Source organism: Haplochromis burtoni, unplaced genomic scaffold, assembly GCF_018398535.1.
Source record: "Haplochromis burtoni strain Fernald_Lab_line unplaced genomic scaffold, NCSU_Asbu1 Contig_5, whole genome shotgun sequence".
Lineage (NCBI taxonomy): Eukaryota > Metazoa > Chordata > Actinopteri > Cichliformes > Cichlidae > Haplochromis > Haplochromis burtoni.
The window spans coordinates 1,574,578-1,600,881 of NW_024582366.1; the positions used below are offsets into that span (position 1 = coordinate 1,574,578).

The 26,304-nt window shown below is 41.4% G+C and overlaps 2 protein-coding genes across 3 annotated transcripts; both read right to left on the minus strand.

Annotated features, from left to right (window-relative positions):
• Nucleotides 1–582: 582 nt before the first annotated feature.
• On the minus strand, nucleotides 583–14,439 carry tbc1d23 (TBC1 domain family, member 23). Of its 2 annotated transcripts, XM_005923428.2 has the most exons (19): nucleotides 14,322–14,439; nucleotides 12,634–12,745; nucleotides 10,381–10,486; nucleotides 8,910–9,114; nucleotides 8,703–8,826; nucleotides 8,301–8,425; nucleotides 8,177–8,223; nucleotides 7,988–8,091; nucleotides 7,764–7,886; nucleotides 7,561–7,653; nucleotides 7,307–7,477; nucleotides 6,920–6,962; nucleotides 6,429–6,535; nucleotides 6,152–6,294; nucleotides 5,737–5,781; nucleotides 4,939–5,027; nucleotides 4,680–4,815; nucleotides 1,015–1,209; nucleotides 583–904 (listed from the first exon to the last, which is right to left on the minus strand). In XM_005923428.2, the coding sequence occupies exons 1-19, from the start codon at nucleotides 14,357–14,359 to the stop codon at nucleotides 820–822; spliced, it is 2,091 nt and encodes a 696-aa protein (XP_005923490.1). In that variant the 5' UTR covers nucleotides 14,360–14,439; the 3' UTR covers nucleotides 583–819. The 2 variants fall into 2 exon arrangements, with proteins under 2 accessions (XP_005923490.1, XP_005923491.1); XM_005923429.2 differs by lacking the exon at nucleotides 5,737–5,781.
• Nucleotides 14,440–16,116: 1,677 nt separating this feature from the next.
• Nucleotides 16,117–24,912, minus strand: tomm70a (translocase of outer mitochondrial membrane 70 homolog A (S. cerevisiae)). Its single transcript, XM_005923430.1, has 12 exons — nucleotides 24,551–24,912; nucleotides 22,885–23,058; nucleotides 22,306–22,432; nucleotides 22,105–22,214; nucleotides 21,863–22,011; nucleotides 21,380–21,587; nucleotides 20,981–21,115; nucleotides 20,789–20,896; nucleotides 19,622–19,738; nucleotides 19,161–19,258; nucleotides 18,946–19,068; nucleotides 16,117–17,810 (listed from the first exon to the last, which is right to left on the minus strand). Exons 1-12 carry the CDS (start codon nucleotides 24,782–24,784, stop codon nucleotides 17,657–17,659), a joined length of 1,737 nt encoding a protein of 578 aa, XP_005923492.1. The 5' UTR covers nucleotides 24,785–24,912; the 3' UTR covers nucleotides 16,117–17,656.
• Between the last annotated feature and the right edge of the window lie 1,392 nt (nucleotides 24,913–26,304).

Consider the following 26,304-nt stretch of genomic DNA (forward strand, 5'->3'; position numbering starts at 1 on the left):
TTAATCAATTTTCATAAAACCAGAAAATCAGAAAGAAGGGGAACTTCAAACCTGGCAAAGTTTACAAGTTTCACTGCATATTCTCTCAGGATATGCTTTCAAAATGACATTGCAAAGGTCTGTATACAGAGCAGTTTACACGATATATATATACACACATTACATATTTATAAACTAACCGTCAAATAGTTTATATTTAAGGCTGCCTGCTGGAAAAGTAAAGTTATCAAAAACAGTTACTGCTGTAGGAAATCTGCTTCATGTGCCAGTACTGCTTTTCTGGGGGTGGGGGTGTGCATCGTTATGTCCGAGCTGGCTGACTCATGCTGACCAGATGATCGTTAAATCTACGCAACATGTTACGAGAAACTCAATACTGCTCACATCAAAAGAATGGGTCATCATCAAAACGCTCAGGTGGAAAAGAAAAGGTCAGTCACGTGTGGATGAAAGAAGTTCGCCACTGGTCGGTCAGTACGCTACGTTAAGGCCAGCGGGAACTCATCAGAGTGGAGCTCCTCTGTAATGAGATCCCATTTTATACTAACAGTAGAGAAGAACATACAGTACAACCAATATTTCTTTTTAAATAAGTATAATATAATGGTTGGATGACAGCGGAGCACCTAAATATTTCAACACTCGCAGCCTGGCTCACAGGTCTGCAGTCAGCAGTGTGCCCACGTCCCAAAGACAGACACACGGGGCTTCACAGTCAACACTGCACTGGGATCTGTCCAGGAGGGAGAGTAGGTTTCACCGGCGGAGCCTCTTCCTACAGTTTGTATTAATCTCCCAAAACGAGCTCACCACCACCATTTATGAGCTCTCCAGGGCATCCAGGACTTTCATGATCTGCTGCTTGATGACCTTCGTGGCATCGCCCGCATTGGGAATCAAATATCTGAGACAGAGAAACAGACATTAGCTGAAAGGGAAAATGTTAATAAATCGTAAAGCCACTACTTTAAAATTCATGTCTGATTAGTTTTTCATCTGCGTGCAGACAAGCACCTCTCAACCGCTGAAATCTCCACTCCAGCTGAATTGTTGGTTCCAAACTTGAACGTGATCAGCTCTGGGTGCTTCTTTTTGGATGTGATCTTCACCACTGAGTTCAGCGCTTGTCTGGACTGGATGTAAGCAAAGCCCTTCCTTGTGGCGATCTCCCTCAGGCAGTACATGTGAGTGGCTGTGATCAACAAGTGACTGGAAACATAAAAGAAGAATCAGTGTTAGGAGTTAATGTTTAATAAGTGGCCGCAGCGCTTGCTTGTTTATTCGTTTCTCATTGCACAAACTCGTCCACCCTTGGACCAAGGCCAGGAAGATGGTCAAGGACCTCAGCCATCCCAACAACAGACTGTTCTCTCTGCTGAGGTCAGGAAAGCGATTCCGCTCCCTGAAGACCAACACAGAGAGACTGAGGAGGAGCTTCTTCCCGCAGGCGATACGGTCTCTCAATCACACCACCACACAGTACTGACCCACACATACAGTTCTTACACACACACTGGACTTTCTGGACTTTGTTTTCACTTCATCACTTAAATCACTTTAAGCATATTTGCACTGCACAAGACATTATGTGGATCGCACAACACTGGACATTATATTCTTCATTTCCAGTTAATACTTGTACAGCTGCTGTTATTGTGTATATATTTATTTATATTTCTTCATACATTCTTATATAGTTCTATATTGTGTATTTTGTTGTACAGTTATTTTATTTTCAACTTTAATTTATATTATTTTCCCAGTTGGCTATGTATATATATAATTACTATTATTTGCAAGTTCGGGACCAGTACTGCAGAGGGTCAGGCAAGTCCTGAGGAGTCAGCTGAATGGTAAGAACAAGATCCGGGCCATCAACACGTACGCCCTGCCCGTGATCAGGTACCCTGCTGGGGTAATAGGCTGGCCAAAGGAGGAGATAGAAGCCACTGACATAAAGACAAGAAAGCTCCTTACCATGCATGGAGGGTTTCACCCCAAGTCCAGCACCCTGAGGCTGTACGCTAAGCGGAAGGAAGGGGGCCGGGGACTGGTGAGTGTCAGCACCACAGTCCAGGATGAGACAACGAACATCCAAGAATACATTGGGAAGATGGCCCCAACTGACCGAGTGCTCAGTGAATACCTCAGGCAGCAGAAACCCAAGAAAGAGGAGGGAGACGAGGAACCATCATGGAAGGACAGGCCCCTGCACGGTATGTACCACCGGCAGATAGAGGAGGTGGCTGATACCCAGAAATCCTACCAGTGGCTGGACAAAGCTGGACTGAAAGACAGCACAGAGGCACTAATCATGGCAGCACAAGAACAAGCTCTGAGTACAAGATCCATAGAGGCTGGGGTCTATCACACCAGGCAAGACCCCAGGTGCAGGCTGTGTAAAGATGCCCCAGAGACAATCCAGCACATAACAGCAGGGTGCAAGATGCTAGCAGGCAAGGCATACATGGAACGCCATAACCAAGTGGCCGGCATAGTGTACAGGAACATCTGTGCCGAGTATAACCTGGAAGTCCCGAGGTCAAAATGGGAGATGCCCCCAAGGGTGGTGGAGAATGACCGAGCTAAGATCCTGTGGGACTTCCAGATACAGACGGACAAAATGGTGGTGGCTAACCAACCGGACATAGTGGTGGTAGACAAACAGAAGAAGACGGCCGTAGTGATCGATGTAGCGGTTCCGAATGACAGCAATATCAGGAAGAAGGAACACGAGAAGCTGGAGAAATACCAAGGGCTCAGAGAAGAGCTCGAGAGGATGTGGAGGGTGAAGGTAACAGTGGTCCCCGTGGTAATCGGAGCACTAGGTGCGGTGACTCCCAAGCTAGGCGAGTGGCTCCAGCAGATCCCGGGAATAACATCGGAGATCTCTGTCCAGAAGAGCGCAGTCCTGGGAACAGCTAAGATACTGCGCAGGACCCTCAAGCTCCCAGGCCTCTGGTAGAGGACCCGAGCTTGAAGGATAAACCGCCCGCAGGGGCGTGCTGGGTGTTTTTTTTGTTTTATATTTCTTCATACATTCTTATATATTTCTATACTGTGTATTTGTTGTCCAGTTATTTTATTTTCAACTTTAATTTATATATTTTATCTTATTTTATTCCTTCCAGTTAAATTTACCCTTTTTAATTTTCATATTTATTTCCTATCTTATTCATAGCCTTTTCTTTTTCTTTAGGTCACGAGCAGTTGTGTAAGCATTTCACTGCATATCGTACTGTGTATGACTGTGTATGTGACAAATAAAATTTGAATTTTGACACCCAGGGAAGGATGTCAAAAACTGTGCTCAAGAAGCCAAAAACATACTTTCACCTCAATGGGAAGCATCACGATTTCAGTGAAGAAAATTAAATTATCAAGAAATGTTAGTCATTCACATTTTCCTCTCTTCTTGCAAAGACATACACTTTACTTTGAAAATCCTGAAAGTTCCCAGGACACTTGCAATTCTTAATATTCAGTCGATTATAGGGCTGTGCATATGACCAAAATCTCATATCCGATATAAGACATCTATCGTCCGATAACGATATAAATCACAAAAATGTAACATTTTCTGTAAATTCTGTGAATCTCGGGCAGCTCGACTTGGTGAAGTGTTTCCAGCTGCGCGTCGTGTAGCTGGAGTCGAGTGTTTTAACCGATGCATGAAACGATACATTTTTAGACATAAGTTGTAACGGCGCCGTTTTCTTTGTGAGTATTTATTACACGGCGTGCTGCGGGGAAAAGCCTGTTCTAACGTTTGAGTCTAAGGTTTATTTTTTAGCACCTGGCGGCTCTTTTTACTTCTCATCCGTAAATAATCTGCTCTTTCACGTGATTCAGTTTATTTTGAAAAGTCTCAACAGGATCTTGAGCTTTATTGTGAAAGGTTTATGTGGAACATAAACAAGCGGACACGCGATGCTGTTACCGTCGTTGTTGCTAACACAACGCATAAAAACAGGCGCTTGTCCGTCTGTAGTGTGGTTATATTAAATATAAGAGAAAGAGAGAACTTTAAGAAATGAATAAGCCACTACAGTGACCATCAAACGCATGAAAAAATATTGCCGTAAACAGTTTATTTTGCGACACCACGAAACAAACGATAGCGTAAAATGAAACGATAGATGTTTTTATATCGTCATCAGATATATATCGTTATATCGAACAGCCCTATCGATTAATGCTGTCAAATTTAGTCAAATGCTGCAAGACATGTGGGATGGTATTTTATAGCGCAGATGGATAATGATCCAAAGCTTCCTGCAAAGCTAACCCAAGAGTTTCTGAAGGAAAAGAAATGGCCAAGTCAGTTACGTGATCTCTTTTCAGTTACTGAAGATAAAACTGAAAGCAGAAAGACCCATAAACAAGCAGCAAGTGAAGGCAGACGCGGTAGGCGTGGCAGAGGAAACACAGGATTTATTGATGTTCATGGGTTCCAGACTTTATCCAACTATTAAAAACAATCCTTGTATTTAAACGTATGTTAGCTTGTTCAATTAATTTGGAGCCTCTGAAAATCAGGAACTATGTTCAGGAAGCAGTGAAGCACCTTACCTTAGTATTTAAAGACTTCAACCTGCCCTTATTATGGCTGCCATGCAATATGCTTCAAGGTCACTGTACTCATTTAAAACGTTTCCTAAACAAAACTGACAGCTTACCTGGGGAACATGTGACCCGTTTCTTTCACCTCGTTACATGGAATATGATGTTTTACATCAGGTTTGTTTATCCAGGTCTGAATGTTGACAATCTCCTTCCGGTCATCATCAGATATGGAGGAACTGTCTATCTCATCTGGCAGGAAGATCAGATGGAAGTAATCATTTTGTTCTTCAAAATAAAAGCCCTCACAATGCTTAAATATTCCACAAAATAATACCCTCTTCTAATTGTAATCTGCGTTTGCTGTAATTTTACCTGTATCGTACTCTTCTTCATCAGCAATACTGAACACAGGCTTCACTCCCCGGTAAGGTTTGCCGACGCGGTCGCTGCTGCTCACATGCCTGATTACAGGGGGCAACAAGGCAGGTCAGAGCATTATAGCCACACTAGATAATTATACATTAAGTGCATTAAACAGTTTGCACACAAACATCAATGGCATGAAGACCTCCAGCCTGCAGTAAAAAAATATTAGCCCACTACTGCCACAGGTTGTGCTGTTAAATACAAAAAGGAAGAGGTTAAACGAGACATTTCTAGCTCGACATCTGGGTTACAGATTAGTGGTTGTATGATATTCAGGGCTATTTAAAGCAAATTATAGTTTATTTTATGGTTTTGCATAGCCCTGACTATCATCTGAAAGAACTATAATGAAATGGAAAGACAGACTTTTCAGTGCATCTCCAAGCAAACAAAGGTGAAGCCAAAGGCCTCGGTGAGTTAGACTAGAAAACGACGACCTTGTGGATGTAAAGATGACTCAATGCTTCCTAAAAGGCTGGAGCAGCTCTGACAGTGCAGACAAAACAGCAGTTTTATGTTGTTAGTGAAAGCATGAAGAGAAATTCTAAGAAACAGTATCTCATAGACAGCCTGCTGCCCGTACTGTATGGGAACGTGTGGTGTTGTTACATGAGTGTAGGCAGGTGTAGGCGGAGATGCTGATAATAAGCATGCGTTAAAAGTCTCCAAAATCCTGGGAGTGGTGCGGGTCTACAGCCAGTGGGCATGCCAGTGGTAAACATCTGGATGTTTGGGAGTTCTTACCGATCTGGAATCACCTTCTCTGGCCAGGGTAGATTGAAAGATATTCTATTATGGGATAAGGCACAAGGAACTTAATTTCATGACAGGAAATATGGAAAAGCAAATATGGTGTTTTCAGTCAGGTGTAAATATGCACTAAACCCAAACTAGCAGGATGTCAAAAAACGGTCAATTTTAACTGTTCTGGTAGAATTTCATCTGAAGAGGGATCAGTTGGCTCTCAGAAGGCGCTCTGGTACTTTGGTTTTTAGTATTTGATATGTGAGAAGAATCACAAATTTGATTTTTTTTCAGTGTTATAATATTAATTTGCATTCTGTTATTGTAGCAAACTGTATGAGTTACACAGAAAATTGAGAGTGTGTGTTGCAGTGTGAGCTTCAGTGGTGAATGTTTTGAGGAACTAGTTTCTCACCTGTCGACGGGGGCAGAGGTATTCTCAATGAAGCTGATCATCTTCTCCTTAACATTGACCGACTTGGACTTGAGAGCAAATGTCATCTTGTTGACCAGGGACTTCACACCTTTGCTGTCTCCAGGGCCGCTCAGAGACTCTCCCTGTATTCATGGGAAAATGTAACAATCCGTGCCATCAGACAGAAGATCTCTCTTAACACCTCCAGTGTGGAGCATATTGTGATGTTTATGTCCTTTATGATAAAGGGGGTTGGCTGGCTCCCCTAACTTCTTACATCAGCTGAGCTGAGGCTGCTGTGAGATCCAGATGTGCTGACGATCCAGTGGACGTACGAGGAGTCAAGCCCCTCGACGTTCATGTCTACCAGGTGCTGCTGAAGAGCTGGAAGTACACGTGTCTCTGTGAATTTTAGCTTTCACAATTTGCTGTACTGCAGTTGTGACCAAAAGACAGATATATAAAAATGTGGATGTGTACAAGTTTCTCAGAAACATCTCTCTCTATCTACCCTATATACATACATATATGTACAAGAAATGAATATAGTATTTTAACTTTATTTCATGCTAAAAAATGATGATGGATTTGTCCAAACAAGATCCTGACAAATCACTGACAGCCACTGCTGCATCACCTCACCGACGTAACCATTACAAAAACTATAACTTACACATACACGCAAAAATAGGCCTCTCCATGTTCATATTACTTCTCTGTGTGTATGCAGACTAATGTGCTTGTCAGTATTGTCATTTTCCTACTCACCCATAAAACCTCCTTTTGCGATGCTGACATACTCTTTGTTTTTCTGTAACAGAAAGCTTGAAATTAGCCGATCTGCTAGAATATCATCCATAATATTGCAAAACAAAGATCACAAAATCATTTGTTTTGCCAAACAAGGTCACACAATTCTCATTTTTCCAGTTAAGACTTTTAGTGATTACTACTTTTTTTTAAGCATGAATTATAATGACTTTCCTGCTTCTGCTTCGTTTATTTTATTTTATAAGCAAACAGAGATTTTGACATTTTGAAAAATCTAAAGGAAACGTTTGGTTTTTTTTGGTTTTTTTTTTATTATATTTTCTTTTCTTTTTTTTTAAAGGAAACGTTTGTAATCGTTATATGGATCCCACTTTCACAGCTCACCTGCAGGAAATGTGCCAACACCATGTTCATGTACATGTCTTCCTCTTCTCTCCCGCTGCCCATGAAGCACAGGTGCTCTCCGCTGGCGATGGAACCCGACTCTAAAGACTGCTTCTGTGTCTCCAGGAGGGACTTCACAGAGAGTGCAAACTCAGATGGGTTCTGGAGCATCTGTAAGAAGACATAAAGCTTGTTTTATATTCGTTTACTGCAAATATATTTTTCAAAGAATCCCTAAAGCCCCTGTCCCTCACCAGGTCTGAGTCCAGGTGGAAGGCTGTGGACAGATGGCCAGCATTGTACTGCTCTGCAGGCCGGCAATCCACCACGAAGAAACGTACCCCATCCTAAAAAAAAAAGAAGAAAAAGTCCAGTTTCCTCACATCCTCTTTCTTCCTTAAACTCACAGGGCAAACTTGAGAACTGTTAATAATTTCCCACTCAAAGTGTCACTGACCTGCTGCAGCTGGTTTGCCTGCAGGATTTCAGGGACAGACACAGGGAGGCACAACGCCTGACTGAGGTCAGTGTCCTCCTCTTTGAGAGCCACCAGACTGCTACCAAACAGATTCTGATTCATCTACAGAAACAGACAAAGGGAAACAAACAATGAGGTTTTTTTAGATGCTGCCGTTGTCTCTTTGTTTATATTCAGCACTGCTCAGTTTTTATTTGCTTCACCTTTCTGAGCGACAGAGGGGTTTTGCTCTGGTAATACTGGGCCAGTGAAAACAAGTCTTCAATGTCCTCGGACTCCAGGAGAGAAGGAGACGCTTCCAGCATTTCTGGGATGAATTTTTTTTTCCACATTTAATTACATTAAAAAGACGTTCAAAAACTGTACAAATGAGAAGAGAGGAACAAACTCACTGATAATGTCCTCTTTGCTTTCTCCCTCTTGTGTAAGAATGGTCTCTCTGAGGATACAAACAAAAACAAACTTTCAGAGCTGGCACAAACAGCCACGAGCTGGATTATCTTTCTGGCTGCATACTTGGCATTGACGAGGATGATAAGCATGAGAAAGAAGATGAGAAAAGGGTCCGCCTGCTGGAGGTACGAGTCCCACAATGTCTGGGTAACTTCAGGAAGGCAGTGGCTTGAAAACAGACTACCCAGCTGTGGAACAGAGACAAACACAGACGCATCGTTTGCCATGGCCACATGAAGAGCAGTGTTACTTGAGCTCTAGAGCTGCACAGGTGGAGAACAGCTGATGAAAAAATATGGAGTAAATGTATGTGAACGAATATCACTTCTGCAGGGGGAAAAAATGCTTGCACCAACTTTTATTTCACCAAAATTGAAGCTGTATGCCGTTAATTGTTTTTGACTGAATCTTTTTCTGAAATGGGGCAAAAATGTTGTAAAACTTATTTAACATGAGGCAACATACCCAGTTGATGGCATAGGAGTCTGGTGTGATCTTTTTGGTGTCCAAGAACGAGCATAGCTCTGGCTCGTGATACTGCAGCAGTAGTCTGTACAGGTGGAAGGGTCGGCCTTTGGGCACACAGTCCCTGAAACGGGAAAGCTTTTACAGTCAAAGCCTGCGTGTCTGTGTGAGTGGGGTGAAGGGGACAAGGAGGCTGAGATGACTCACCGAGGGATGTATTTGTTCATGATAGCATAGAAGCAGTTGTAGAGGTCGCTCCGGGGTAGATGAAGCCCCAGCAGCGGTTTGAGCAGGTGCGGCCAGCTGAGCTCAGGGGTGAAAGTGATGTTACGCGACTTGCAGTAGAAAGTGATGACTGACTCAACGTCGGACACCATTTCACTCCTCTCTTCCTCTGACACTGCCAGCTGGTCTAAACATGGGACACACGGAGGGGGTCGGCAGTTTTAGTTATCTTTTCCAAATAGGTCCAGTTTTTTTTTTCCTATCGATGCATTAAATGATGTCATTATTATCAGATTTCTATTCAATTGAATCTCTCCCCATAGTTTCACGTCAGTATATTATCTAAACTTGTGACAGCCGTTCATGCTCACAGCTCCGTACTCCTTTAAATAAATGACGGGACTTTTGGTTTGAATTTCAAATTAGAGGAGGGTGTGACAAAGACTGGAGGGGAGGGGAGCTATTCTACTGAACAAGAAGGGAAAAAAGTACAAAGTTAGAGGAGGCTAGATGATTCATGATGTATGGAAGCGAGGCTACCCCGATGGTATACTCCCCGTTTTTTCTATCTAATGTAGGAAGTGGTAAATAAACTCCTCTGCATCTCTTCAGCAGCAAGAGTGCTGCTCCACTGAGGCGTTTTTGCATTATGGAGGGCGGACAATGCTACCTCAACAAGGAAGCGTTAGTATCTTCCCACACCAGCGTCGGAAACTCACAGGAACATGATAGGAAACTGAGATTAGGGAGAAGATTTAAACCTTTAAAGAAAGTATTTTTAAACCAAACATAACATTTCTGGAGGATCATCAGGGCTTCAGAAGTCTTAGCAGTAGATCACCAACATCACACAGGCACAAACTCTCATATTCAGCCCATTAGCAGCGCATCATATCAGACAAGAGTTGCAATAAGATAAACTGCAAACAGCAGATCGATGTTATTACTAAATACTTTGTTTTTTGTAGACAGTCGTCTCAGAGCCAGCTGCACACAGAGACCAGTGCTATTAGTCCAGAGCAACTCTATTTAATGAAAATGAGCTTTTAGTTTCTTTTCTGACTTAAAGATAGGACTTAACATGCTTTATGAGTTAATAATCCAAAGAGTTCAAATATGTGAATTTTATCCCTAATTTTAAAAAGAAATCTCATCTAAGCCGAGCTTGTTTTTCCCCCACAAATATCCAACTTTAAACTCAAACAGCCTATAATTTTTTTCTTGAATTTTAGGCCCTTAACCTCACCAGCCAAACCCAGTGGATCTTAAATGTTGAGATATGGAGCCAAAAAACAAAATAGAGCAAAATTCCTGACACAAATAAATCACTGACTTTTACTAAAGTAAAAATTTATTCTCAAGTTGGATGTGCCAGAAAACGCTTGAGAAACTCACTTCAAATCCAAAAGTCAGGACTGCGTCAACGTATTCAGAGGCACCGACATTTACTCACCGATCAGCTGCTGACTCCGGTTATGAATGAGCTTCTGTTCTGGTAAATCGAGGACACCGTCCCAGGAAGCCAGGCTGTCGCCTTTTCCGGAGACATTGAGAGCAATCTGCAAAAACAAAACAAGGATTCAGTGCTGAGCACGGGGAGAAAAGGAGACCTGACATTCAGGAAATAAAGACTGATCTGCTATAAGTGGCCAAAATCTCACTGCACTGATGGACAACAAATTCATACACATGAAGAAAATACTGTAGAAGCTGCTGATATTATTTTTGGAACATTTTGAGAGAAAAAAACGAAATTAATTAAAAAAAAAAAAAACTCTGCACCCTCTAGTTCAGCGGTCCCCAACCCCCGGGCCTCGGACCGGTACCGGTCCGTGAGTCGTTTGGTACCGGGCCGCGAGAGTTGAGGCTCAGGTGTGAAATGTCTGGTTTTCAGGGTTTTTATCGGTTTCCAGCGTTATTTTGTTATCGTTTTTATCGTTAACTCGGTTTTCCTGGTCTTTTCACGTGTGTTATGAATAAATCTTCTTTTTTTCGGTACCGGTACTAGTTTTATTTTGTTGTATTTATCCGCGACACCTTAAAGGCCGGTCCGTGAAAATATTGTCGGGCATAAACCGGTCCGTGGGACAAAAAAGGTTGGAGACCGCTGCTCTAGTTTACCCCAGTACAGCTGCAGAGCGATGAACAGGTAAAACAGGCTCCAGATCTCAATGAACTTGGCACGCAGCTAAAGCAAATAATTGTTTTTGTTTTGAAAAGTAACAAAGTGGTAAAGATACGTTTCTTCATGTCTCCCTTAGGGAGGCCATATTTACTCACCGACAACTTTGAAAGTTCATTTGATATCTTTAGATTTTTTATGAGCAGTCATTTTCATACCTCCAGGCTGTAACATGGAAACCACACGATTACAGACTTTTCATTCTTTTTTTTTTTCTCAAACACACAACCACTGAGTTATCAAGTTGAAGCTGCAGGAATGAGAAGACCATAGTGAACGCTCCAGATTGCAGCATCTGCTTTGATGCGAAGGTTGTACCAGTGTGTTGTGTTAAAGAGAAACCTGACTATGAAGGGAATGCAGTTGATTAACTGGTCAATCTGCGTTCCCACTCTCACTTATGATCAGAATGAGACTGCAGATACAAATGGTAGAAATGAGCTTTCTTCTTTTTGAAGGCCGCCTGCTCTAGGGGAGCTTTTTGAGGTAATCTGGACATCTGACCAGGATACCTCCTGGACATGTCATATGTTTTAGGTATGTCCAACTAGGACATGACCCTCAGGCAGACCCAGGACTCCCGGAGGAGCTAAAGAAAGTGACTGGTGAGGAGGAGGTCTAGGAATTATGGCTTAGACGTGCTATCACAAAACAGACGCCCACTCCACAGAGTTGTTATATTCAGGCTTGTGAAACAGGTTGTTTAAAATCAGAATCCATTATTTTGTTTTGGTAAATGGAGTGCTTAGCTTTAAAAATAAATAAATAAACAATTATATAACATATCAATCAAATGTAAATGTCTGGCCCGTGATATTTTTTGTCATTTCACGTGTGGCCCAAGTGAATTTCAGTTTATAGTCTATGACTTATACGATGATTAATGGAGCAAAGTGCAAATTTTTACTTTTAGGTCAGAATGTTTTCAGAATTTGACACAAACAACAAAAACTACACCTACTTTATTCTCATTTTTAAGGTTTTCCTAAAGTGAAAAAATAAATCTTGCATCTGCTCTCCTGCACTGATAAACACTTTGTGTTTGATTTGACTTTAAGCATTATTTGAACTTTTTTATAATAAACCAAATTATTCAATTTTATGAGGTGTAAAATTAAAGGCTCTCTGAACTTTACACAGTGACTAAAAGGTCTCCTAATGATATTATCAAACAGCCTATTATCAGACACAATAAACATCCCATTCAAAGCTGCTTTACAACTGGGTGCAGCCGATGACGTGTCTTTTCACAGGCTGGTATTTTGCATGTGAAGCCAAGACGAGTCAGTCACCTATAAGTAGCATCATTATTGTCATCCACATGCTTGACATACAATACTGACTCTTGTTATGTGATGTAAGACATAACTGAAGTCTTTTCTTTGGGTGTGCCAATAAGAGATGATCCAGTCTACTCACACCTTAACGTAAGAATTCTTGCCTTCTGTCCACAGACGTACAAAGTATGTTGTACATGTCTAATAACTGTTTGAAACCATAATCTAACAGCTGCAACGTTCTCACCTTCCACATCTTGGCCCTGTGTTCAGCTGACTGCTCCTGGACCTGGATGGTGCCCCTCTCCATCTCCATGTCTGAGCCACCAGAGTCAAGAGCGTCAATGAGATCCTGGTCCCTGAAGAGTAACGAACGGCACAGTTACAATCCCACAAAATATAAAGATAAAAGTTCATAGGCTGAAAACAAAACATAAGATTTGAAGAGTTCATTTTAAGGTAAATTATTACACCAAGGTTCAGAGTAAACCCATGCAAAGGCTCACTGATGCAGAAACAATATCATTACTAATAATACCACTATAAACGACAAAACTGCCAATCTTCAAAATTGTGCTGTACTGTCCAGCACTACGTTTTATTAAGTTCATACATCCATCTTCCCGAGGGGGCTGCAGTGTATGTTACAGAGCAAGAGACAGGTTGCTAGTTTGTCGCAAGGCTAACAAAGACATACAGATAATGTTTACACCTATGGGCAATTTAGAAACAGCAGTTAACTGGTGAAGCGAGAGTAGTAATCACACAGAGAACATGCAAACTCAAAGAAAGACAGGGTCAGATGGTGGATTCAAATCCATGACTTTCTCGCTGTGAGGCAACAGGGTTAACAACATGTATTATTATTAACTTCATATTTAACTCAATCATTATTCACATCTGTGTAATTATGTAAATTATGTCAGCTTTTACTAAATGCCCTGTGTTGTTTATTGCTCTTAATTTACATCTTAATCTTTTTTTTTTAATACATGTTAATTTAACTCCGCATACAGACAGGTGACAAACTCAAGAGGAAAACAATACAGCAACATCATAAAAGGGGGCATTCACAGCTTCCCTGTGAATCTGTGTGTTGGTTCTCCAAATCTCCAAAGAGATGAACACCATTTTTAGATATTTCCTCATCTGACGTTTTGATGAAGCCGCAGTGTCTAACGCATGTGTTCAAAATCTCCGATGGTTGTATGTACACATTTATACATATGTATAAAATCCAGGTCACTTTTATACTCATGGAACTCCTCAGTGACCCGTGCACTGTGACAAATGGCAGTGTCACAGAAGAGGTCTTTCTTAACAAAGTAGAAACATTTCACGATAGATCTGAATGGACACGCACCATTCACACCAACAGAGCTACCAGAGCCCTCTCTGCTGGTCTATCGTTCAGGTTTTTCCTTTAATCTGACACATGAAGACCTCTTTCACGATGCCAACCACCTTAATGGCAGCTGCTTTAAAAGTTTTTAGATATAACCAGCACTTTTCTATAAACTCTTTTCTATATTTCAGAGTAAAATAAAACTGGAACAACAGAGTGAAGCTGGGGTAGATTAAAGGGAAGCGGCTGTCCGCCTAAATATTAGCTGTCCGGCTAACATTGCTACTAAACTTCCCACTGAGGCGGAGAAAACGATAAAAATGTAGACTTCGTCACCGAACAGACTTAAAAGCTGTTATTTTATCCGTCTGAGATTTATCGACCGTTAATTTATCAGAACCGGGTTAGCTAATTGTCATGTAGCTGGCTAGCTGGTAAGCAGTAACGTCACCAAACTCCAGCACTATTTTAAACACAAAAACTCATCTTTAGTTACTTTACACGGAAATCTGCGACAAAAATCCGACGCGACTGTCTGACAATCGAGACAAAGGCTCCGAAAATATTGACTGAACAACAAATTGTCTCACCAGCTGCCCCGAAGAGCTTCCTCCACGGCATCCGCCATTGTTGTGTTGACGGAGACACGTCAGATGTCGTCAACACGCGCGCGTTATGCGCGGTGACGTCACCGAACAACGAGGGGTCGAGATTGACAAGTGAAATCAAAGTGCGATAAGAAACTGATGAGAAAACTACTTGTTTGCTTTGATTTTGGGCGCTAAAAGTTAATAATTGATCAACAAACAGAGAAAAACAGAAAACATCATCAACATGTGCTGACCTCAGAGTTTAATCCCAACAACCTTCCTGTGTGATGAAGAAACAATTTACACACAGTGACACGAGCCTAAACGTGGGTCAAAGTTTGTGTTTGTGTGAGAAAGTGTGGGACACATCACTAAAGTCAGGAGTCAGAAATTCTTTATATCTCACTTAAAACATAAACATATGCAGTCGATGCAAATAGGTTATACATTTGGCTCTGATGACAGTTATTTTTATTTGAATGTAAATTTTCCTAACTTCAGATAATCATAAATGGAAACTTAAGTTTGTTTTTTAGATTTTGTGTGGTAGTCTTTGCATATACATTATAGTTGTAAGTATTGTTATAAATGTAAACATGTTTTTTAAATAGTTTTCCTTGTGTGCACCACAACAGCTGATTTTAAATTGAACAATCAAGACTTGTTTGAAATGTTTGTAAATTAAAGCCATTGCCAGAGGATTAGCAGTAATTGTACAGTCGACTTAGGTTCTGTTTCATGGAAAAGTGAGGCCTGTTCTCTTGTTATTCTATAACAAATAACAAAGCAAATAAAACCTATTTTCAAGACAAAATTACAAAAATTGTGTCATGCCCAAATACATATAGACCAGACTACATGAATATTTCTTTTTTCTAATGAACTAATAGTTAAATATTATTTATTCTGCTGCCCATCTTTTCATTTTAGTAGCAACGCATTCACAGATATATATTTTTTCTTGCCAGCATCTGCAACACCTGGAGCCAGATCCTTGGCAAACTGTCAAAGTTGCTGTTTACACAATAAAGAAATATAGAAAATTTAATACAGAGTTTGTAACATAAGTCAGTATTAAACTACTTCACTGTTATATCCTTACCTCCCAAACAGCTAAAATATTTCTGCACATAATTATTGGTATACTTAAATACATATTAGAGAGCAAACACCATCACATATTTTGACTCGAATAATAACAGAAAGTTATTGCTCTTAATGAAATGTTAAATTGTATATCTTGTCTGGGGAAATATCACAGTGATGTTTTTTATCAATCCAATGTAATATCAGTAGGACGTCCTGATATCCAGGAGCTGCTGTCAGTGGTCAGACATCCAAATATTTTAGGGGTTTCAGCTTCGTCATGGAGCAGCAGTCCCAAGAGTCCATATTCATATTTATGGTGCCAGAGCTTTACCCTAAAGCATCTGAAAGGTCACGCTTAAGTGTTTTAATAGATTAGCAATTTTAAAATGGCCCCTCAGATAAAGATCTAAAAACAGCCCTGTCTTCATAAAATCCCTCACAGGAAAGTTTGCACAATTCCTATTAAACAGATCTGGGAAGGTCAGCTGTGAGGCCTTTTAGGAAATACTATGAAATGACTCTATAGACTGTTCAATAGACATATCTTTAATACTTACGTGTGCTACTTAGCAAGAAAATCAGAAAAACTGCAAAATTCTATCAAAGTTTCAGATAATCAGAACGAAATTTAGTTTCTAACTACAGGGGTTTAAAAACAATGTGCTGCACAATCCGGGTGAACAGAAATGATCAGATGTAAAACTCATTCCAAGAATTATAACTTTATTAGGACTCATTCTTTCACTTTGGTCACCACACGTATGGTAGATGCAGAATGTCAGTGATATCAAACAGCCAAAATCTAGTTCACATCCATGTTCTGAAGGTTAAGTAAATATGGTTTTAGTTTGAGTCCGTCTCACCAGCTGCAGCTCAAAATGCATGATTTGGTTCCTTGGCATCACCACACATGCAGTGATAGTTTACTGGGGGTGAGACTAATGAATGCCACAGAGAACGGGAGCTTTTCGTTGCATTTTTTGTTTTAAATGCTCCAGACGTACAATCATCAGTGGTGCACAGATGCTACTTGAGAACCAAACCACACACCGTACCAAGAGATTCTCAGAGCTGCATAGGCTGGAGACAATAAGGCTCGGGTTGTTTGAAAAGGAGAGATGAAAAAAGCAAATTAGAATTAAACCACTGTGTTAAGTATTCAGTCAAAAGTAAAAGGAAATGTAGCATGAAGAAGAAAAAAAAAAATCACAGAAACTATAAAAAGAATCAGGTTTCCCAATTTACATGAGCTGGGGAAAAACCACTAAATACCCTTCTGACACAAGAGGCAACTTCTTTTAAAAAAAAAAAAAAGAAAAAAAAACTAAAAACAAAGTTGGCTAAGTTTGTCTAATCAGTGTTTTGCAAAAAAACAAAAGCCTCAAAAAGGGTTTTCCTAGTGTTCAAGACAGCACGAGCATTGCATTTACATTAATTTATAAAGTGAACATGCTGCACGAAGTATATAAAAAAAAAGCAAACAGGCAATCCCACCATTTAAAACGAAAGAAAAAAAAAAAAACTGCCTAAACTCTGTAGGCTTGTATCCTGGGATCAACTCCAGCATTTCAATACAGACATTGTACATTTGACTATAATTTTAATCTTGTATTCAGAACTGATACTGTATGTTACAATATGGGAGTAGGTGGACAAAAACACTTTAGATCAGCATCAAGTAACAAGTGAACAGTCCATTGGAACTATAAAGCTCTCACAGTATTGTCTGTCGATTTAAAAGTGTCTCCAAACCCTTGTGGGTTCAACAGACTGAACATTTCAATTCTCTCTACATCTTCTGACACGTATACGTCTCACTCATCTACACTTTCCCTCCATAAATGACAACCTTTATTTTCATTCTGAGCCATAAAAAGCAAAGGTTTGACAATGACGCCATTGTGGAATTAAGTGTCAGCATAAAGGGCGGTGTTGGTTAAAATCCACCCCCCACCCCAGCCACCCCAGCCACCCCACCCCACATCCTGATAAACCACTGAGTCTACCAGAGACCAGGATCATAGCCTCAGTTTGACTTTGAGTACAAATCTGGTTTCCATGAAAATAATCCCCTTCAATGTGACGTAAACAGTATATATTCAGGGTTCGTCCTTTTTTTCAAATTCCCCCCCCATATCATCCAGTATTTATTTTTTAACAAATCAAAGTGAAGTCAGACAGTTGCACTTTTAACACAGTTAGATTCAGCAATGAAGACTGAGATTGGCGATCCATTGGCAAAACGGTTACAGAGTCGGAGGTTTCAGCCCGTACTTCCTCGCCACTTCTGTCTGGGCGTAGGCGGCGTCACATAACGAGTATAAGTGGGCCATCTCCATCTCTGACTTCGCTAGGTTAATTGCTTTGTTGAACATCTCGATCGCCTTGTCAAGATTGCCCCTGTGAAAAGAAAACACTCCAGTTATACCAAGCACTTGAAAAATGTGTAGATTTGATCATTTTTACCACCACAGGAATTTTTTCCCAGGGACTGTGTTTCCATAGCAGTCAGAGTTTTAAGTTCTTGGAGGCTTCATCTTACTCCCAAAAGAGTCCCATAATGTAAGATAACTAAGCCGAGTGTGGAGCTGCAGCTTCACACTTGGCTGTGAACTGCTGCAGTGCGAGGTGGAGGCCACCACCTGCTAAAGCCAACAGAACCACATCATCTAAGAAAAGCAGAGATGAGATTCTGAGACCACCCAAGCAGAAGCCTTCCTTCACTTGGCTACACCTAGAAATTCTGTCCATAAGATCATGAACAGAATCAGTGACAAAGTGCAGTCGTGGTAGAGTAACACCCACCAAGAATGAGTTCGACTTATTGTCGGCTAAGCATACCAAGCTCTTGCAACGGCTGTATAAAGATCGAATGGCTCCTAGCAAAGGGCCAGACAGCCCACGACAGGCGCCAAACACCTTGTGACCACAGCTCAGTACAGCAGCTTCAGCATTGAGGCGCTCCTGATACGCTGAACTGTTGTTTAGGCGAGTGCAGATGACAGTCAGCACCCGTTCCCTGACCCAAAGGTGCAGGGGGAAAAAAAAACAACCTCTTGTCAATCGGGAAAAGCCCCAATTTACAGGCAGCAAGTTGAGGGAATACTAAGATGCCCACCCCAGCCCACAGCCTCTCACCACGGGCAAGTCTAGATTGAGACAGACTGGTTACACGATTACAATATTTCCTATTCCTCCTTTTCCTAACATTAACAAAGGCTCATCCAGACCCAGGAACCTGTCACACCTGAAGTAAGAATCAGATCCTTAAACCGCAAACATGATGTTTGTAACACTTCAACCAGTCTGTTCAAAATGGTACAAATATGTTCCTTTAGGGGCAACACAAAAGCATAAAGTGCTTTCTCTCATTTAGTGTTTTATAAAGAGGAAAAATGCACACTATGAGACTCCTAAAAACATCCTGACAGAAACACCAGCATGCTACCATTTTTATCTTTGTACAAGTGAAAACATTACAAAGCAGCAGAGAAATCATCCCTGGGAACAAACACTCACATCCTGTGTGACTCACCTTTGAACTTCAATGGTTCCCATGGTTTCATAGGCAAAATCACATTTGTTGTCGATCTCAATTGCCTTACTGATGAGGTCGAGACCCAAGTCGAGATCCTGTTTCCACTGAAGCTGCAACAAACTGCAGACAGAGCAAACATGTCACATTTACACAAACAAATCAGAGACATTATATGGATCAATATAGCCACATAACAGGGGAGAAACCCTTACCCCTTGTGGACATATGTTGTAGCATTGTCTGGTTCCAGTTCAATACACTTGTCGTACATTTCATCGGCTTTTCCAAATTGCTGCTGATCAGTCAAAGCCTGAGAAGTACACAGGAGGACAGGTAAAAACGTGCCCGCCAGGCATGAAAGCGACACTTTCCCATCCCAACAGGATTATAATGCTTTCACAAAAATGACTAAAAATAAATCAGTGCACATATTAACCACATTTCCAAGCAAATCTGGGAAATGTTAAGGATTTATGGCTATTTTGAATACATGTCATGAGGAGTTGGCCAAATCAAGATAAGCAGTTTTGTTACAATAAGCTATCACAGAAAAAGAGAAGACTGCAAACAAGTATTAAAACAGAACAGAAACACACGGTATTTCTATTTCATGTGTTAATGTAACACTACAGCCTGTCACATTTTGTTTATATCCATCTCCAGCCGAGCATACCTGAGCGTAGAGAGCGTAGCCCTCTGCACATTTTGGAAACCTCCGGATAACATCTTCAAAGCCATCCATGGCTGTCTGTATTTGTGAAATATTACTTCCAGTATATGCTTGTCTGTACTGAAGGACAGAAGAGTCAAATGAAAATGATAAATGGCACAAACAAAAATCACCATATGATCATATAATGAATAGAAATAATTAAACATTTAAGGCAAAATCAGGCAGTTGCAGGCAGCAGGAACTGGGACGCTCAGACCATTAAGAGGAAACTGAAAGTGATCAGTGAAAAGTGGGATATGCTTGAGGACCAGAGAGCAGGTTTTTCAGGCTTTATCTCAAACATGGCTTGCATCCAAACTTTCAAAGACTTCTGGCATATCTTCCAGGTCTCCTCATACCGTTAGCCATTCCTGCCATTTTGGAAAAGTTACCCTAAAATTCTCTCTTCTATTGTGACTTTATATCAGCGCTCCCCAACCTTTTGTGCCATGGACGGTTTAATGCCAGACCTTTAAGCTGTCGCGGATAAATACAACAAAATAAGATGATACGATAATAATACTACAATAATAATAAACGTGACTTCACTGTGTAATTATGTAACTTTATTAGCAGCGTCCTCCTAAAACGCGCCAACAACACTGAGAGTAACATCCTCCTCTCTGCCCCTTAATGCACTCTGGTTGCTATGGTAATATGTAAATATTTCTTTCAAAATAAGACGCACAACTACAACACGAGACCCAGGGAAACCGGGTTAACGATAAAAGCCCTGAAAACCATAACTTTCACACCCGAGCCTCAACTCTCACTGTCCGGTACCAAACGACCAGGCCACGGACCGGTGGTTGGGGGCCGCTGCTTTATAATATTATATATACATGTAGATTACTCAGACACACCGTCTAAAGGCTTAAGGAACCCTGCACTGTCTTGTTGTCCCTTTTATTTTGTCACCATCACTTTGGGACTGCAGGGTGACCTGTGGAGTTCCTCCTACACCCTGCTGGTGTGTGCAGGTTCTGAATCAGTGCTGATGTGGACTGATCTCTCCAACAATCTTACCTTCTGTGATTTTTGAATAGTTTCAGATAGTGGTTGAACCTGTGCATTGTTACATATGAAGAGCCGCACTGCTTTTAAATTTGCCTTTAGCTGGTTACTTACAAGGGCAAAGCACTTCTGTGCCTGCGCCAGAGCAGAGTCAGGCCTGAGCAGGATGCACTGATCAAAGTCTACCACTGCCTCATCCACCTGGTCCAGCAGGATCTTCAGCTGAGAGAGAATACATGCATAACTGGATGTTAGCAGTTGTTACACCAAATCAACAGCAGGTTACTAGTTTACCCTCGCTCGTACCTGCCCCCTGTGATGATACACATCAGGGTTCCGCGTGTCGATCTCTGCGGCCATGTTGAAATCCTGTGTAGAGAGCATTGGCTGCTGCTGCTGCATGTACATGCTTCCACGCTTGATCAGCGCATTGGCCCTCAGCTGTAAAGTTCAGATAAGAGTACAGAAGGCTTTTTAAGACTCCTGTAAAGAAATGGTTTTTGGAGCTTACAAATTATGTGATCCTAAAAAACAAGCATGCTCCCAAAGTCACAAATTGGTAAGCCTATTCATCTTCTGGCTAAAACCTAGCTTGTCAGGCAAAATTCTGCAAGAAGTACAATAAAATTACCCGAGACCGTTATTTGACTTTTTAGTCTATCCACATAAACAACCAAAATACCCCAAATAATAAATCGTGTGTACCTTCACGTTGGCGTCCTGCATGTTGATGACCCGATCCAAGTCGGGCTGAGCAGCAGTAGAGTTTCCAATCAGAAGGTAGAAGGTGGCGCGCAGCAGCAGCGCCTCAGCGGTGTATCTTCCTCCTGACTCGATCTCCTTGGTGCATTCGCTGATGATTTTGTCATAATTTTCCTCCTCCATGTACTGTTTTGCCTTCAGGTACCCAGAGCTAAGCATATAGGGAAAACTATTACCTACAGAAATGTCTCCTAATGAGCACACACCACCAGTTTTTAAATTAGCATACCATGACAACTTTAGTCTAATTAAGCCTGCCTGCTTTCGTTAGTCTAAATACGTGCGACAACATGCAGGTTAGATTTGAATTATTCTTCTCAAGAATGGTGCCATAAATAAACACAGTGCTACAGATTCTTTACATTGTTCTGTAACAACAGAAACCGTAGGTTATGAAAAAAGTTTGGATTAAGAAGATATGCCAACCTCTCTGAGACCTCTGCTGACTCGCCCTCCTTATCCTTGTCTTCGTCTTTTTTCTCCCCCTTCTGCAGAGGCTGGGAGATTATGTCATCAGTGAAGGAGCTAAAGTACGACTTGATGAACTGAGGCGAAGGCATCATTGGCTCACGGTTCTGCATTCAAATGTTTTTGGGAAAAAGAAAAAAAAAGTTCAATGTGAAGACAAAGGCAAAGAAAACTGAAAGTGTCTGAAAGTGAACAAACACCTTGTACTTCTCTTTGGCCTTCTCTTTCCCAAGCTGCTTTAGCACCTTGTCTGCTAGCAGCATGCTCTGTTGGTTCTGGAAGGCCTCGAGAATACACACCGCTGTGACATCTGGAGATCACAGGAGAAAAACGCAGCAGTCAATGAGAGTTGCACCTCAAAAGTTAAACTTGGAACAAACATTTTTATAAAAACATCTCACCCTCTAGACACTCCTTCCTGTTTTCTAGTCTCTCCAGAGCTTTAGCCCTCCTGAACAGAGCCTTCACATAGCGTGGATTCAGCTCAACAGCCTTACTGCAATCCTGTACCACCTCTGTCCACTTCATCTGAAATCAAAGGTTCAGTTAAGTTTTAATTTGAAACATCCCTGCTGTGTCTCAATGAGAGATCACTTTAACCTCTCGCTGAGACAAAATGAGATACTTTGTGTGGTAAATCCTCAAACATAAAAGAGGAAAGTTAAGACTCAAACACAATCTGGTCCAAAGAACACGAACCGTTTGCTTCTGCAGGAGCCGACAGAAACCAGTTTGTTTCATTTAGCATGCCATCAGGGTGTGAGAACAGCAGGACTTTTTAACTAAAGCCATTTTAGGTCCAACCCAACCAGCTTAACCTAGTGAACATCTCTGGGGACAATATCTAACTGAGAACAGTAATAACACTTAAACTGGGGTAGCTGGAGCTCAGTGTACACATTATGCTTCTGGAAATGTGCCTTTAATTATTTTTAAACTCTACAACAACTTCTGCATAGTTTACAGGATGTTGTGCCAACCTGCTGTTCGTAGGCTGCAGCTCTGTTCTGGTAAAACGTTGACAAATCCGACTTCTGCTCTGTGGGGCACAGAGCAATGGCCTCTGTGTAGCACTGTATGGCGTTTTCATACTTTCCAGCTTTGAAGTACTTGTTGCCTTTGTTCTTAGATGCTTGGGCCCGATCCAAAGGACTCTAAATGAAAAAACAAAGAGAGAGAAGGACAATTATTGATTTGTCCAATAAACTGGAAACGTGACCAAGGAAACAAAAAATTTATGACAACTACGCAACAACTGACCGACAGTCTGAGGTTTGCCGAACAAATTGGTGAGCTGCTGCAGTAATTATTGACACCAAGGGCACACTGAATGCCTGATTATGCACTGCATGCACAAATGCTTTTTCCCCACTCTACATAACACCAGCATACAACCAAAAACTAAGTACACGCAATTAATTTCACCCAAAACCTAAGTAGCATGCAGAGTCTTGGTAATTTCACCCTGGATGCTTCCTTTAGCTAGAATAAATACAGAACTCTTATCTACACTTTTACACTGTGTCGAGAGCAATTAGTGTGATCATTTTAGAGGCCTTTGGAAAGGCACAGTAGGTCCTGTGCCATGTCTTGAGCCACTCATAATTTCTTAATATTATACTGGGAAATATGTGGCAGCAAAGTATGTAAGGCAAAAACAGAGTTTGTACGAAAGTTAATATTTAGTATGACCACAAAAAAAGACATCAGGGTTGATTATACACATAACCAGGAATGGCTTACAGGCATACTTAACAGAAATATGTGCATTTTTTGGTTATTTACGTCTATTTCATAAACAAAAATGAATTTCTCTCTCAAGTAAATAAATCCTACTTTACAAAAAAAAAAAAAAAAAGAGTTTAACATGTGTTTTATTAAGGTCCTGATGATTTTCCTGAACTAAGAACAGAAACTTCTGTATCTACCTAATAAAACGTTGGTCTTTCATCCATTTCAGTTAGAATTGTCCTACCCATGTGTGTCACACCGTTTTAAGATAATGTAAAAACTTTAGTAAGATGTACATGTAACAGAAAGTAAACCGAAAATGTTTAACATCTATTTAAAACGCACTGGCTTCATTACACTGTTTAGCAAATACAGCCCATCACTGAGGACATTATGCATGACAGTGGAGAGTAAATGAGGTGACAGTCACCTTTGGCTGCTACACTGTCTCTACCTAAAACAGACTCGAACCATCCCCGCCCAACGTCACTTTCTGGGAAAGCAGCCTTAGCCAGCTAAACATTAGTTACAAAACTCAAACCTCATTTCGGGTAATTATTATTATCATGTGGTTGATGTCTATTTTACCGCTCAGCATCGGGAATTTTGGCGTCAGATACGGACGTTTTTCAAGTCTTTTGACGCAAACATTTGCAGCCAGGCATGCTGACCTAGCTACTGTTAGCTTGAGTGCTAGCTCTCTAGCGATTAGCATAAGCTAATCTGGCTCCAGTGGACCGGCTGCTGCCGGCCTTGCACTGCGGAGGTAGAGCAGCTGCTTGGAGGCGGTAACGTCCGATGTCCTTGACTGTATTTTTATGGCAATGACACGGTTAGTCAGAAGAGTGTACCCACTGCACGGACACCCATCATGCTAATGTGGTAGGAGTGAAATGAGGGCGGCAGAAGCGTCACCATGTTCTCCTGCTCTCGGCCGGATCGAGATTCGCCGTCCTGGCCCTGCACGGGGCTGGCGCTGCCTTCAGGTGTTTTCCGCTCCCCGGTCCCCTTCTTTTCCTTCGTCCTGCTGCGGTTCCATAGGTAGACCGCCCCGACTCCGAGTACTATGGGAGCCCCCACTAACAGGGCCAGCTGCCACCGGGGTAGTCCAGTCCCAGACTGCGGCTCGACTGGCTTCGAAGCAGCCATAATGTACAAGTGAGCAATAGTTAACCAGCCAGCAGCACCACCTCCTGCATACAGCGTGACCGAGCTCGGCTTCTTCTTCCCGTGCTCCGCGAGGTCACAGACACCAAGGAATCATGGGATACTAAGAGAAGGGGAACCCACGGGGCTGAGTGTAGTTGCAGTCTTATAGTGACGATTTGTAGTCCAAACATCTCCAGACCACCAGCTAACGCCTTTCCAGTGCAGTTTGTAGGCTAGAACAGAGAGGTTTGTTATGAACCACTGACCACGTGGACCAAGCACTTTGTTGACTGATATTAACGCGACGCCTGCTATATTATTAAGACTTCATAAACAATCAACAGTGATGGCTACGCTACACTTTAGCTATCAGCGAGGGAGCTAATGTAAATAGCAGCAGTGTTACTTGCCAGTGATTACAGTCTGGGAGCATTTTTTAAAAAAGTGTGTCACGTCTGGAAGAGAAAACACGCACGTCTCTCAGTTCCGGGGCCTGTCTGATACCCTGTCTGGGCCTTTTGGACCCCTCACTGATGAGGTATTTTTCCTCATTGAGAAGACATGTAGAGTAGTGGGCTGTGGATTAATGTGTTGTCTAGAGATCCGGTCTCCCGTTGTTATTATCTCATTGCTGAGATGTCCAGAAGCAGTCAGCTTGGATGTTTTGTGAGAGGAAGCCAGTGTTAGAGGATGTATCACAGCAGGCAGCAGTACCCTGCTGACTGTTTTAAATGTTTTGAAATCTGATTGATATTTAATAGGGGTTTTGTGCCCTTCTGTTGTGTACTGTGGGTGAAGTGTGCACAGCAGATCAGCAGTTCAACAGCAGCAGTAGGAGCGACCCAGTTAACTCTATTGTTCTGTGTATGGACTTACGCTACAAGTAACACACACACACACACACACACACACACACACACACACACACACACACACAGTTTGACATGTGTGTCAGAGTACTGTGCTTCTCTGAAGTTCCTTCAATCCCTTTAAATTTGTTCCCAGTATACAATTCCTGAAATCCAGACGGGTGTTTTTGGAACATGTTTCCCCTGCACCAGTCTAGTTTGATTTCTTTTTTAAATAAGCACATCAGTACACGCATTTGTACTGAAAGGGATTGTTATTACAGATTCAAAGCTTTTTCAAGGAAGTCATTCTGTAATCGTTTAAATCTGAAAACTTTTTTTTAAGATTTTAATTTTCTTGTACTTGCTGTTGAATATATGGAGGTGCATTATAATGCACTGCCCCACTGGGGCTTTCAATTGCCTTTGCAGCATGACTGATTTATACATCAGCATCACTGTAGTGGAGCAAAAAACCTGCATTTATTACCTTTTAGCATCATCAAAGATTCATTTTGTGAGAAACTTTATTTTTTAAAATTTGAATTAGCATTTGTTTCTGTGCATTTAGTTGTAAAGAACATGGACTATTCAAACCAAGACTTTGCTATCAGTCACTATCCATGTGAGAGTATCATTTAAAACTTTTTGGTCCTCTATTAAGATAAGATA